The sequence below is a fragment of the Macrobrachium rosenbergii genome, chromosome 27 (genome assembly GCF_040412425.1).
Source record: "Macrobrachium rosenbergii isolate ZJJX-2024 chromosome 27, ASM4041242v1, whole genome shotgun sequence".
Classification (NCBI taxonomy): domain Eukaryota; kingdom Metazoa; phylum Arthropoda; class Malacostraca; order Decapoda; family Palaemonidae; genus Macrobrachium; species Macrobrachium rosenbergii.
The window spans coordinates 10,006,389-10,022,649 of record NC_089767.1 but is presented as its reverse complement, the minus strand read 5'-3'; the positions used below and the strand labels follow the sequence as shown (position 1 = coordinate 10,022,649).

The window sequence follows — 16,261 nt, the reverse complement described above, 5'->3', positions numbered from 1 at the left end:
AAAAAAGGGTTGCTGTCAGGAATTAACCTGAAATATGGAGAGAGTAAAATTTGCACTGGATTATCAGAGTAAAAATGTCCAAATAAATCAAATTTACCTAGATATAATTCCAAGAAAGTCACCGTCAAGGAAAGAAGGTAGAACGTTAAAAAGCTGTAGACTGATGATGTCTTAAAATAAAAGCTGATGAACAAAGGACGATCAGAAAAGTAAACAGTCTTCCGTGAGTTTAATTTACTGTTTGGAAATATTGTCGACTGTGTTAGAGCAAAGAAAGGAAGTTTTCGTGACAGGATAAATTGTAAGAAATAATCAAGGAATTATTGATGTTTGAAATGCAGGGCTGTAAGGTTGGAAAAGAAGAAAAGAAGTTGCTTCACTGTTACACGCAATTGTCTCCTCTGGCGCTGGTGTTTCAGTCTGAAGTTGCTAGTTAGGCGTTACAGTGTGACGAGTACCCATCTTTGGAGCCTTCCTGTGTCAACGAAAATTAAATTTGAACTTTTCAATGTTAATTTTCGTTGAATTAAAATTTCACATTGGAATTGATGCATGAATAAAAATTGCACGCTTGACACGCTCGTTTACGAACCCGAAAGCTTTCAGCTGAAACGATTCTATGTGGATGGAAAAGACCGTCTGGAAATTTTCTGTATCCGGGGAAAAGGGCACCGTGCTCTCTAGAGAAGAGGGGTTTTGTCAGGTGCAGGTCAGATGGAAAAAATGAAATTGTCCTTATTCCAGAATCTGGAATGAGGGGCAGGGAAAATAGGAAGGCTGGTTTCACAGACCTCGAATTCAGAAATTGTCTTCCTAGAAAGACGTGATTAATGTCACGAGAGCCTGATAGCATGTGGGTACGTGTCTCCTCGTAGCTCCAGCCCCTTCCCCCCACCCTTTCATTGCATGGATCCTGCTACTCCCCGTCCCTCCTCCTCTTCCCTTACTATTGTACCAAAAGTTTTTGTCCATCGAGTCCGATATTTGGAATTAGACTACTTAATTTCATTATTACAGATTTTCTGATATTGTATACATTTTGCATGAGGGTTCCATGAAGTAGGAATGGGTTTTCAAGCTTCGTTAATATTTTATTTTCTGTTATTTGGGTATATGACGCAACTGCTTTCTTTTCAGATAACTCTGTGTTTAATGAAAGTCGCCCATAATAATATGTTTTCCACGAGAATATATATACACTGATATATATATATATATATATATATATATATATATATATATATATATATATATATATATATATATATATATATATAATATATATATATATATATATATATATATATATATATATATATATATAGAAGTAGCCAAATCTTGGCAGTTCTATAAATAGAATTTTAGTTTGGTTCCACTTGTTTACAAATAAGTAAATAAGTAACGTTTTTAGTATTGATCCGATAAGGATAATGGCTGCTGTAAAATAATCAGAATTTCTATATATCTTAGATAGCTTACTAATTTCTTGATCATGTCAAGCAACGCTGGTTTCTTCATCAAGGTCATGATAGCTTGGATAAAAACTGAATCGATTTCCATTATAAGTTGGAGTAAATTGTGTTTGCATACTAATTGAGGTTAAGGTTTGTATATTAACTAATAGTTGAAATAAATGTTGTTCTCTCTTCATTGTTGATGGATTTTAAACTGGGTTACAAAGAAAATGGGAATAATCACAAATGATAAGCGTTTAGTCGTTGCCCTCCAATGCAGACGGGAATAATTAGCGAAATGTTCATATAGTTACGTGAGTGATAGCGAGACTAATTAAGGCAGTAAATCCTTGTGGTTAGAAATGAGTTGAGCATTGGAGCATTATATACCTCATGTGATATGTACTATTTACCATATTTTCTATTTTTCAGGTTCGCACACTATTCGTGAGCGGTCTTCCCATGGACGCAAAACCCAGAGAACTTTACCTACTTTTCAGAGCATATGAGGTGAGCATGAGTTACTTTTTTAGCTTTTTTATTATACCATGTCCAATGTGGTTCCAAGGAACAAAATGGAATTTATGTGATGAGACCTTTTAAGTTTTGCCAGTGTACCCTAACCAAAGGTATTTGGGAGCTCGAAATTCATCGGAGTGTGGCGTTTTCTACAGACATTTAGATTTTTTCTTCACCTAGCCTTCAACGCAGCTCTTTATTTATTTATGACTTTTTTTTATTATCAGTTACTTTGTCTGTAGCAATTTTGAGAGAACGACATTAACACTGCTGGAACTTTCGCTTGTTATGTGAAGGAATTGAAAGAGTGGTTGCCAAGCCTTGGGATTGTTGATTCTTGGGCCAGGTTCCCTAGTGGTTGCAACCCTCACCAAACTCCTGCAGGTCCAAGCTGCTGGATAACCTACTGGTTCACAAGAAATTTACGATATGTCGGGATTGGCGTACACCGTTGCCTTCAGGAACAAATCGACCGAAAGGAATAATCTGACTGGTAACCACAAGTTTGAACTGTTAGTATTAGCAACAGCTTTCGGTGATGTAAGTGCGTAGTAGTTTGAGAATTAAAGTTTAAACAGATGAGCGCTGTTCAGAATCTTTGTAATGTAGAGTTTATCTCTGTTGACAATGGAACTGAAAGGAATGCGTTTAACTATAAAGCGTTCGCTTCTTAATTTTCTAATTAATTGTACCTGACCTAACTAAATTCATAGATTGAATTAATGTGCATTGGTCATTGGCGTAGTCATTAATGATGTAATTTAAAACAGGCTTGGAATGTTCTTTGAAGGAATTATGTAGAACATGTTTTTTATCCGAGTGTGTTCAGTGATTTTGATGACGAGGGATGTCGCGTCTCTCGACGAAGCTTGTGCATTACTGAAGAAATAAAGAGGAAAAATTAAGAGATTAAGCAAGTGGGTTCTAACTTCTTGGGAGGCGATAAACGTCCTCTTGGAGAGTGGCTCCTGGGGGTGGGTACTTTTTGGCGCCGCCGTTTGGCCACCAAACCCATCACGGTGCCTGCCCGTTTCGGCGACAGACGTAACTCAGGGAAATTTTAACCAATAAAAGGTAGGTCAGTACACCGAAAATTGAGTGACAAAGTCGAGGTTCTTTTCATATGATTTGCTAAATTCACGTGCAAAATAAACATAAAGATATCTCCTTTTGTTTGTGTAAGATCGGGGTTTCTTCTGTATGTAATTCAGAGCATCTTTGTTGCCACTTTCGTTTCTAAGGCATTTGATAGCCTGACACGATGTTATGTAGGCCAAAACAATTTCTACCTAAACAGTTATGTTCCCTCTGTAATCTTGTTTCAGCTGACACCCTCTCCCTTTTCCTTCTTTAGTTGTGTTCTTTTGGGCTCTGTTCTCTCGCTTACTCTTTTCAAGCTTTTTACCTGTGACCTCCAGCTTACTCATTCTACTATCCATATTTTTTCTGGTGATTCAGAGCTCCCTATATCCTCATTACTTACCTTCCAGCCTGTCTCCTGCTAGTGGCACTCATTATCAAATTTCCCTGCCCTCATCATCATAACATACTCGAATTCAAGATACAGCTTTTCAAATTTCTCTCCTCTTCCATCCAGTTCGTAAGTTATGTTAAATAAATTTCATAGGATCTCTCATTAGTATCGGTATCTGGATGTCTAGGTTTGTTCTAACTTAGCTTTGAGAGGTCGCATTGTTTAAATTGCCAAAGTCAAATGGTACATTGTTTAGCTGTCATAAATCCTTTCCGTCATCATAGGTATTACGTTGTGCGCTTTTTTTGTCGCTCCCTTCGATAGGATTGAGTCTATTATTATTATTATTATTATTATTATTATTATTATTATTATTATTCAAATGGAAAACCCCTTCTCATACAAAGCAAGCATACAGGCCCCAATGCTCCCAAAGAATATGGTGTTCATTTGAAAGAAATGGCAGAGGTTGATAGGAAAGACAGAAGAAAGAGATCAGGTATTAAAAAAAAAGACGAATAAATGGATTAATAAATGAATATATAAAAATATAAGTTAGTAAAATACAAGGGGAATTGTTTTAGGGTACTATCATCTCTCGATCCTCTTCCTCACTGCCTCATGGCGGGCTCTCTCAGTGTCACCGTAACACCCGTCTGACCACATCTTCCGCATTTTGGAATTCTCCAGTCCTTGTATTAAACGTTCCAGTGCCCGGTTTTCTCCTTTGGCCAGAAATGGTAGCATTCTTAATGCTTGTTTTTTTCATGATTCTTTTTTAAGAAGCAGGTCTTAAGCATAGGCCGGATATCCGCCTTTTTTTTTCTTTCGAGCTTTTGCTCTTGTTTTGTTTTGGTTTTCCATTACATTTCACGTGCTCTTAAATGTAGATTCCAGTATGTTTTTTTATATATATATATATATATATATATATATATATATATATATATATATATATATATATATATATATATATATATATATATATATATATATATATATATATATATATATATATATATATATATGTGTGTGTGTGTGTGTGTGTGTGTGTGTGTGTGTGTGTAAGGAACATCTACCCATACCAGGATTCGAACCTAAACTTGTTGGGTTGATATTTGGACGACAGCGCCATTAAACATTCAGCTGCTAAGCAGATCAGGTAGATGTTAATATACATAATTCCATTTTTGGTGTAATTTATTCGATATTAATATTTGCATGCATAAAATATGTCGACCGAAATTTCCATATATATATACATATATATATATATATATATATATATATATATATATATATATATATATATATATATATATATATATATATTTATATTCATATATATATTTATATTTATATATACATATATATATGCATTTGTATATATATGGAAATTTCGGATTACATATTTTATACATCCAAATATTATTGTCGAATAAATTACACGAAAATGGAATTATGTATGTTAACATCTACCCTGATCTGCTTAGCAGCTGAATGTTTAATGACATTGTCGTCCAAATATCAACCCAACAAGCTTAGGTTCGAATCCTGGTAAGGGTGGATGTTCCTTATACTTTAGGTGCAATTTATTCGTAAAATAAAGGAATTGTATATTAAGTTATTTTTGGTATGATATTTGAATATTATATATATATATATATATATATATATATATATATATATATATATATATATATATATATATATATATATATATATATATATATATATATATATATATATATATATATATATATATATATTAACAAGAAACGGTCATAGCCATGTACCTAAAATCAGCCTTTTTTTACCCCATTTTTCTTGTTTTCGTTTGGTTTTTCGTTACTTTGCACTTGCACTTAAATATATATCCCAGTGCCATGTCATCAGACCAAACTTTCATACATACATACATACATATATCTGTATATACTTGTATGTATGTATGTATGTATGTATGAATGAAAGTTTGGTCTGATAACCTGACACTGGAATCTATATTTAAGAGCAAGTGCAAAGTAACAAAAAACCAAAGGAGAACAAGAAAAATAGGATAAAAAAAGGCTGTGTTGAGGTACATGGCTATGACCTGCTTTGTGAATATATATACACTATATATATATATATATATATATATATATATATATATATATATATATATATATATATATATATATATATATATATATATATACATACATACATACATACATAGTTATATATTTTGTCTATCACAGTCATCCTATTCGATTGGGTGGTTTTTATAGCGTAGGGCTCTGGGTTTCATCCTGCCTCCTACGAGTCCATCACATTTCTCACTATGTGCGCTGTTTCTAGTAGCACACTCTTCTGCATGAGTCCTGGAGCTACTTCGGCGTCTAGTTTTTCCAGATTCCTTTTCAGGGATCTTGGGATCGTGCCTAGTGTTCCTATGATTATGGGTACAATTTCCACTGACATATCCCATATCCTTCTTATTTCGATTTTCAGGCCTTGTTACATTTCGATTTTCAGGTCTTGTTACTTATTAATTTTTTCTTTCTTTCTCATCTGCTCTGGTATCCCATGGTATTGCTACATTAATGAGTGGTACTTTCATCTTGATTTTGTCAATCAAGGTCACGTCTGATCTATTGGCACGTATCACCCTATCAGCTCTGATACCATAGTCCCAGAAGATCTTTGCCTGATCGTTTTCTATCACTCCCTCAGGTCGGTGTTCGTACCACTTATTACTGCAAGCTAGCTGGTGTTTCTTGCACAGACTCCAGTGGAGGGCTTTTGCTACTGAATCTCGTCTTTCATATTGCACTTCCTTCATATGGTCGAGTGTTATTTCCATCTATTGTTCTTTGGACATATCTAGTTCTTAGGGCCTGATATTATTATTATTATTATTATTATTATTATTAGTATTATTATTATTATTATTATTATTATTATTATTATTCAGAAGATTAACCCTACTATGTTATTAATGAATTGCATCTTCGCTTGAACTTTTGAAGTATTAGTTGATTATTATTCAGAAGATGAACACTGTGCACATGGAATAAGCATATATATATATATATATATATATATATATATATATATATATATATATATATATATATATATATATATATATATATATATATATATATATATATATATATATATATATATATACATATACACACACACATATATATGTATATGCTTGGTTGTATATATGTAAAATGGCGTGTGTGTGCCCTGTAATGATTCGTGTGCCTGTACCTCTCGGCCAACTAGGTAATTTCTAATGTTTTTGTCTGTCGTAGTATAAGAATAAAGGTGGATGTAATGAAAAGAACAACCGACGGGCGCCTTATACTTGTGCAACAGAGTAACAGATTTTGTGGCCCTTTCCTTTCTCATTTCCAGTCATTATTTTTATGTTAATACGAAACCGTCTCACGAATTATACACAACAGCATATGTATATTCACACACACGCTGCATGTTAGTAGTATATACAATAAAATGGGAAAAGCCAGTGATGCTCGCTTGTAAAGCCTAATAAACATTATATCCTCTGGAGGAAAGTGTTTTTCCCTTTCTTGGCCACTCAAGGCCTCTCTCTCTTTCCTCGGAACACGCTGCTTGAGGGCTTATAAATGTCCCTGCAGTATAATTTGCTCCTTGGAAGGACTACGACACGTTGGTCGAGGACTTCCCACACAACGGGCATCATGGGCTCTCTCTCTCTCTCTCTCTCTCTCTCTCTCTCTCTCTCTCTCTCTCTCTCTCTCTCTCTCTCTCCAATTCCATTGTGATGTAAATATAAAGTTTATTGAACAGCATATGTGGTGGCGAGCTTCAACAGAATTGATCTTAACTTCAGCAGAATTGATCTTGACATGTGACCTGTCCTAGCCTTTTCAGATGCTTTAAACTTTTCGGTTAAGAACTTTTTTTATATGTACATAGGTTTGGGGCACATCTCCCTGCTTGGTATCAGTTTTTAGTTGTTATAAGCGTAGGGTTTTTGTTTATGTTTCTACTGAACGTCCATTTGGAGGGACAGAATTCCTATAGGAAGGTTAGTGTCAGCAGCTCCTCTTTAAAGAAAAGACTTGCGGATTTTGGTACGCCAGACAGCAATGATAGTCGACTATCATTTCAGCTGATATTGTGACGAATGGTTTTCGATTCAAGTGACTGACTTTCATTATTTCTGAAAGGGATTTTAAGGTGCTATTCCATTTGGCAGCATATGTGGGGTTCGAGTAAGATTTATTTCAATTGGTAAGTAATAAATGACATCCGATTGGCCTCATGGGTTATAAGTAAGCAGGATTTATTGTGCTTGATATGTATTGATTTAGTTCTGCTGTAAGTAAGTGTGTATTCTGTCTGGTTGCATTTCATCACCTGATGCTCTTTGACGTGACTGACGAACAGCTGTTGCCTCACCTGTGACAGCTAATAAATGGCATCTCTCAGAAATGGCTTGAGTAGCAAGTTGTATTTTCGTGGCTCACAACTAGTGAGCGTTTACGTGAAAACCTGCAGAGCTAAGCTAAGTATACCTTAGTTTAACAGCTCTCCTAGGGCTGGTCCGAAGGAATTAGATTTATTTTACGTGGCTAAGAACCAATTGGTTACCCAGCAACGGGACCTACGGCTTATTGTGGAATCCGAATGTTTATCACCAGAAATAAATTCCTCTAATTCTTCATTGGCTGGTCGGAGAATCGAACGCGGGGCCAGCAGAGTGCTACTTGAGAACGGTACCCACCCTTCCAATGAGGAACTAATGATATAATATATATATATATATATATATATATATATATATATATATATATATATATATATATATATATACATTATATATATATATATATATATATATATATATATATATATATATATATATATATATATATATATATATATATATATATATATATATATATGACGGCTGTAATGATCCATTACTTTTACATCTCCGGTTGGTTGTTACCGTTTCACTTCTTAATTTTTTTTGATGCGATGCACCGAAAGCTTGCTGTCTCGAAAACTACTTATACGTGTGCCATTTTGTTAATTTCATAGTGCTCGAATATCTGTTAGATTTTAGAAAGAAATATATAAATGCAGGGTAGGTAAAAAATGTTTTCAATAATCCTTTCTCTCTCTCTCACTATCACAAAGGTCGTGTTCTTTGCTTGGTTATTATTGAAAAACATTGCTTTTAATATTCCTTTACTGTTGTTGTTTATTTACATGTTTATACAGAAGCGAATTCTTTTTTGTATTGCAGGGCTACGAGGGCTCCCTTTTGAAGGTCACCAGCAAGAATGGCAAAACAGCTTCAGTGAGTATGATGTGGGCCCCTTCTGCTGTACCTCATAATTCTGTCGCATTGCCAGAATGAAATTTCCCAGGACGTTTATAAATTTCCCCTACACGGTTCAGTCCCCTTAGTGGCTATTTAAATAAGAGTGGATGAGAAATGTTCACAATAAATTTCAGTCTATGAGATAAGGATTTTTTCTTTTGATTTATTTTCGAAGTTTAAATCTGACAATTAGGTTGCTAAGTTTCTTTATAAATATATATTGTTTAGACGTGTACATATACTTAGATGCCTACTGTATTAATGCATATTTTAATATGCAACTAATTGTTTTGATTGACTAATGGGTTTTGTAGTCCGGTTGCTTCCTGTTTCGAAAAATTTTCTCCATTAAATGAAATGGAGCGTAATGGGAGCCTGTCATATTACTTGTCTTGTTTTTGTATGTGAAGCTTTTTGTGATAAATTATGTATTCTGGAACAAGAGGAGATATTGTATTCATCAAGCTGGTAAATATAATGAAAATGATTATTTATTTGCTAATAAATTTATTTATTTGTTGAATTTAATGATGGTATTATTGTTAAAAAGGATGTTTTTCATTCAGCATTGAAGACTTAGCTTAGTAATCCCTTTAAATGTTTGGTATATTTGATAAGTGGTAATGAATTGCCCCTCAGAATTTTAATGAACCTGCAAAGGATGTTAATGGACCTCTCTTACTAAAAGAAAACTTTTAAGACTGAAGATACGTCTGCCCATTCAGGCTTTAGTAGAAACTGTGTAGAGCGCTGACCATTTTACCCAAGACAAAATAAAAAAAAACCAGTTTTCAAGAACACGAAACCCCTTGATTTCAGCCGGTTGGTTTTGTGACGTTTAGCACAAGGGCGGGAGCAGAGGCAGCCAAGCAAGATCTCCAGGTAAGGCCCCACTACTCAGTTAACGCCTTATTAGCTTCTGCAGTAGTTAGCCCCATTTAACTCTTCACTCATCTGATGTGATCTGTACGCGTTAAACACTCAAGTCCCGCGTCCGATGTTATTGCATAATCTGGAAATGATCCTTCATTGCGGGAAACTTACTTTTTCAAATTCTCTCTTGTCAGTGATTCTTTTCCTCTTGTTTTAGAGGAAATTTAATTTTCCTTCATTCACACATTCATAATCATCATCCATATATTAGGACGTTTGTTAATCGGAAACACAGATTTTGCTAAATCATATTTTAGCGAGGAAAGAATACTATGTAACAATTCTATACTTATACAAGCCACATGAAAAATCCTTTTCTCTTTTCTTTTTCATTCATTTACCCTTCCCCCACGCTATAACCCTAGATTTCCCTGCCAACATCTTTTACATTCCATTGTTGTTATAAATAACATGCAGCTTTCACCTCATACCTTACTTTTAATGTTTAAACAAAACTTCGTCTGGTTCTTTAGGTCTTTTGTAAGTGTAATTCAGGGACTGTCCAGTCAGATGTAAAATAATCTCATTTCCTGTCTCTGTTTGTTACCTTTGGATTGTATCAGGTAATATTCTTTAAGTTTTTCTAAACGAAAAGATTCACAGGAATTCATCTGGTTCCTCTCTTGCTATTTATCCATGCTTTTGCCTCAGCCACGAACTGGGTACGGCAGGAATTAGTTAGACGTTGGGAGTGATAACGGTTTAGTTTTAATCAGATTTCCTCATGACTTTATTTCCAAGCTGCTGCAAAATTTGAGTTAACAAAGCAAAATTTTAGTAAACAAATGACGTACAATTTTTAGTTCTTTTCTCTAAATTGATTGACTCCCAAGATTAATAATTGTGTATTTCTCAAGTCACTTCCAATTTTAATGATTATGCATTGATTACTGTATTTCAGTTATTTAGAGAGCTTACGTTTATGAGATTTCTATCATATAATAAACTTGTATATATCAAAGTGAAAATGTCCTCTTCTAAGTTGTATGTTTCTTAAAATCAGTGGAAGTCTTGTACTGCCAAAATTATTTTGACATGACGACAGTTTTGCAGTTCTCATATTAATTGTAAATTCATGCAGAGTTGGTATTTAGCAGAGTATTTCCAAAATGTGATTTTGTATTCGTGTGACTAATTCGAACCCAGAAATTGTGAATCAGTCACTTTCCATTTATGAGTCTTTATTTATCCAATTGCACAGCTGTAATGCTTGTTCATTTCTGATGTTACTCGACAGCTGTTATATAATGATACTTCTCCAGTTATACATGTATTTGGAATGAGTTCCATTTTGAAAATATTAAAATTCATTTAAACTTGTTTTAATAGAAGGCTTTTGAAATAAATGATGAAAATTTTATTTATCAGACATTATCCAAAATTTAGTAGTTGTATTTTAGTTGAATAATTGAAATGTGATTCTTTTATATGAAATACTGCGAATCTAAATTCAGTTCATTTGCATGCGTAAAACTAATGGTAGCATTGTCAAGTGCCTAAATTGCATATGATCATCTTTGCAAAGATGCCTTTTATGCTGGCATCGTTTTCTGTTGTTAACAAATATACTTAGGAAGTGTGCTTGAGACAGGCTGAGATTTGCAGGTGATACACTTTTATACATTTTTCTCTCTTGCAGATAAAAGCCTTTGGCAAAACTTTACAGCGTGTCATTTGAGCCCCTTCCTTCCAATAGATATTTTTCTAAAAAGAACTGTCATTCCATGCGAGGTGTATTTTCCGTTATGCTTTCAAGCATGAGTGACAAAAAAATGGGGAACTCAAATTGGCTCAAAAAAACCCAAAATCGAAAAGCCAAAGAGAGTGAGTGTTTTAAAATGACGGTATGGTGATGAGCGGCACTCCCTCGAGGGAGCCGCCGCTCTCTCTACCGTCATTTTAGTTTCATTGATTTTCCACATCTAGATTTATTATTAAATGCATCACATAGCCTCCATCCCATCTTATACATTGCACCGCAAAGTCCTCTTGCTTCTCTGTTGGTATCACTGCCGCTAGAAATTGACCAGAGAAGTTTCACTTTTCTAATAACGAGAGTTTTTGTAACGAGTTGTCAGTGCTTTCAAAGTACAGTATATATTTGAAAAAGTCATGGGTAAAATGATCATGACAGTGAGAAAACTTATCTTTTAGTAAAGATCTTGATTTAAGAAATGTCGGGTGACAATTTGATCAGTCGATGATGTATAGGGACTGTGGTGGAGGTGTTGGGGTGTTTATGTACCAGTGTTTGGGTAGAGTCACGGTGTGATTGCACCTGGTGGCCGGCGGCGGCATTCATAAATTTGACTTCATTATAAGTATATATTCCTTAATGGAATTCATGATCAGACAACAGCCGCACTGTCGTGGCACTCTTCACATCAGCCAACAGATTGAAGCCAGTTCAGACAAATTCTCCACAACACATTATTCCTTTTTTCTCTATTTTTGAGTCACGCCATCTCCACCACCATCATCCTTTGTGGTTTTATTTTTGAATTTGATTTCACAAATCACTACACGCGGCCTGTTCCTGGTGTAGCAAGTACAGTGCAACTATAAAAGTAATTCTTTCTATATATTCTCTTTCTGAAAGTGTGCTCAACATTTTTGGGGCAATTGATGATTTGCATGTAAGGGAGATGGCATTCCTTTGTTTTCGTAATTGGATGACATAAAATATGTCGTAACATGTTCACTTGTGCAAATGCATATCAAAGATAAAAGTTTGCGTACTACACCCTCTGCTCCTTGTTAAAGCAAGACACGTTTGTTCACAGTTTCTAGTTACTCAAGTGCAGGCACTTCCTTTCTTGTTAATGTCCCGAGAATTTCGGAATTTTATTGTTAACTGAACGTGTTTAGCAGCACCGTTTGGGATTTCCATCCCTCGCCATCATTTCAGGTTGTTGGGCGGAAATTCACCTGTGTCAGATATATGGCGAGCTTCAGGCCAGGTGTAATTATGCTAGATAAAATATGATATTTGTTGGATATTTTATATTAAGTGAGATTATCCAAAAAATCAGATGTTTTACTTTCATATGAAATTGTTACACATATCAATATACAGGTCTTCATCTTTTCACTTGAATATAAATTTCTTATTTTGTTTTCAAAATATTTTAAACATTTTATTGTGTATAAAACTCCTGGTGAAAATTTGAGTGAGTATTAAAAATTGGTTATTAAAATCTTGTGCATTGCATAATTGCTTCAGTTTAGTTTTGCCCCTTTTGAGTTGGGCGCCTGCTATTCTATATGGACATTGCTGTAGTCTGTGACGCAACGCAACATCTTTCATTGAAGTGAGGCGATAGTGCAAATGTAAACGTTCTCGTGATTTTCAACTGTACAGCAATCATCAATTGCCACTCATATTCATATATACCAAAGGTTGATGACGGAAAAGAAAAATTGGTAAGTAAGAAATGGAAGGATGATGGCTCATCCATTCTGCTGGCATACAAACTTTCCACAGCTATCAAAAAAAACCTGCGCCAGTTGTCCTGTCCTTTGCTTTGTATGGCCGTGACTCCGCCGGCAGAGGCTGAGGAGTCACGTGGTGTCTGGATGACGCGGCAAAGGCAGAAACGGGCAGGATTATGGAGAAGGGTGGTCACAGTGGATGAGGCAGCGTGGCCTAGTGCCACCCGGGGCATCACCCGCCACTTTTGTTTGTCATGACACTGGTGCTGGCACCCCTGGCTACCCACCTACTCCCCCAGTGCTCGACCCCCAGGGAGCTGCACGGCCAAATACTCTTTGCTCCACGACCAAAGATCCCGTAGAATTCAGCGAGGTGTTTCTCTCCCGATCGTTTGTACGCATTGATTTAGGGAATTTTCTAACATGTATTGCGAAGCGTAAAATTCAAGATTCACTTAAGCAGCCTTCATTTGCATTGCAAACTAGAACAAGAGAATCTTTCGAGGTACTCGGGTTTTGCAAGATTTCTTATTGTGACCGAAATGGAAGGTCTGTTGTGTGTGTCTTCAGTTTTATGTTTCTGAGGCCTTCCTGTGGCATAGAAGAGAGAAAGAGAGAGGAAGGAAAAACGGGTGATTATCAGGAAGGGAAACATCCAGCTCATCATCTGCGGGATCTTAGGTTCTGACACAATATTATCACACGTCCCCAGTGCCGCCCTTTCCCTTATTATTAGCTGTTCACAGAGTTTTTAATCTCAGTAGAAAGTAGAAACGCCTTCTTAAGTAAAAAATTACATGATCTTGATCTCTCACAAGAGTAGGCAGTTGCCTAATCTGCCCTTGACCTTTGAGAAAAGGGTTTGGGAATGAGACTTAGGCAACTGCCACATCTTCACTGGCTCAAGCATGGAAGTACGCCCCCCTCTGTACCCATCCCTCCCTCCCGCCCTCCCTCCCGACCCTCCATCCCCCTCATGTTGTTTATTTCTCTTTCATCACTTTTCTCAGTCTTAGAAATTGATTCAGTCCTGTCCCACATTAGCCCCGTGCAGGTCTCTAGGTGGGGAAGATCTTACTTCATTCTTTGTTTAAATGTATAAATATTTTTGTCTGAAAAGAAAATCATGCTCAAGATAATGATGAACTTTATAAATATATCTTTTATTTTATCACAGAGTTGCCGCTGCTCCTAATTCTGTCTGACCTTATTTTTCCATTTTGTCTCCTTATGTCTTTCTCACATAGTGGGTCCTGTATTAATGCCTCCTCCATATTGGGTCTCACGTTACACCTACAGTACATGATCAGTGATGTCTCAGTGCTTCATGGAGCTGCTCGCTTGCCTCTTTCACACCTGTATCCCGCTCCCTCAAAAATGCCCGGTTCCTGAACACCTTCGTTTCTCTCTCACCTCCATCCTCACACCTTTCTCACCCTGATCCTCACACCCTGTGCCAGAGTCCACCATCTTCTACACTCCTGCTCCTGACGCATTGTTAATCCTAACGTTACCTTACACCCTCTCTATCCAAAGCCTTGAAAATACCCGACTTTTCAGCTCGTGTAGGCAGGTGTCTGAATGTGCCACCTGCATTTTTAACACCCCCCCCTTTTTATTTTTTTATTTTTTTCTGTGTCACTTCCAATACTGGATGCTGTCGCATCGCTTTTGGATGAGGAGGTTCTGTATTCATTTGTCTTCTAGAAGGATGATTTAATTAGTTGTACAGTATTTTAAATTTTAGGTTTGGATGGGCAGTGAATTTTGTTTTTTTGTTTAAATTAGTTACCTTATATAGCTTGATAACGATTCGTAATTAGTGGCCTCTTTTAGAGTAGTTGGTAAAACGTAATGCTCCATGCGTTTTAGTGTACATCAGATTTTTAATAGTGCAGTTTTACTCACTGTAGAATACCTCATCCATTTTTGTTATGAAATTTTGTACATGTAGGCAATTCTAAAACGTAAAAATGTATTTTGATACCTGACATTTTAACTTTCGAATGAAACGATTAAACTTGAGACTGATATTAAAAATAAAATTCGCCCAAAGTCATTTTCACTCCTCTGTTCTTCGGTGAAAGCTCTTTGTTTGTAAGGAAACAAATAAGAATGGTCTTGAAATGTGTAAGCAGAGTTATAGTTGATTGGCATTTAATTTGTACTGTTTGTTGCTTGTCAGCTCGAGTGAACTCGGGAGCAGTTGGATTTCACAAGGCATTTTCCTAATACAAAACACAGAGGAAGTCATTAAATGCAAGAGGTAGAGCTCGCTCATGTAATGTTTAGATTTGCTATTTTTTATATGCAATCCTTGGACTATTATTGCAACAGATTTCAAGGAACAGGCAGAAATTTGTTTATCGTGTTCAGGTTGAACTTATGGTCAACAGTGGAAGTAGACAGTGCATCTTAATGGAAGGAAAATGCAGAGGGAATGTTTATAATATGCAAAATAGTATTTGAAAAGAAGTATTCACATTGAAATTTAGAAAAAGTAGCAAATGCTGTCAACAGAAATTTATTACATTAATACTACAACGTAGACCATCCGAGTCATAAAATAGTTGTTAAATATGCGAATATAAACTTTTAACTTCCAAGCTCTGGCTGGCCTCCAGCTTTCGAACGAGAGGTAGCGGTCCAGTGACTCTTATAGCATAGTCTAGATTATTTTTGGCGAAGTTTTGCAGCGAATATTTTTGTCACTGAAATTAACGTAGGGTGTTGAAGAAATGGTTTGCTTTAGTTTCAAATTTTTACCATTTAAGAAGAGAGGAATGTCCCTGATCGTTGGATAAACTTGTCAGGTATGGATATACATTAGCGTTTTGCAAAGTAATTATGTAAGAGCTTTGAATTGTGGAAAACTCACATTGACATTGATTAATATAACTAGGTAATTTTTTCAACCAAAACTGCAGAGAAGTTTTACCTTGAGCTGCATTCATTTCCTTCTGAAAATTGAACAATTAACTTTAAAGTAGAACTTGCAAAATGAGTCAGAAAATAAATATGAGGAAGATCGCAAGACAGTGATATGGATAGACATAATGTAGGGGTTATACA

At 35.6% G+C, this 16,261-nt stretch overlaps 1 protein-coding gene across 11 annotated transcripts in view; it reads left to right on the top strand.

The window, feature by feature from the left end:
* Positions 1–16,261, top strand: part of cpo (couch potato) — a 329,161-nt gene that overhangs the window by 274,365 nt on the left and 38,535 nt on the right. For 10 of the 11 annotated variants that reach the window (XR_010857445.1, XM_067128853.1, XM_067128849.1 and 7 more), the window contains 3 exons: positions 1,887–1,964; positions 8,747–8,800; positions 9,644–9,706. Coding sequence is in view for 10 of the 11 variants with exons in the window: in XM_067128853.1 (XP_066984954.1) it covers positions 1,887–1,964; positions 8,747–8,800; positions 9,644–9,706 (195 nt within the window). In the remaining variant the exon portion in view is untranslated. Of the gene's footprint in view, positions 1–1,883; positions 1,965–8,746; positions 8,801–9,643; positions 9,707–16,261 lie in introns of all 11 variants that reach the window. The other variant, XM_067128848.1, reaches the window with a different exon arrangement.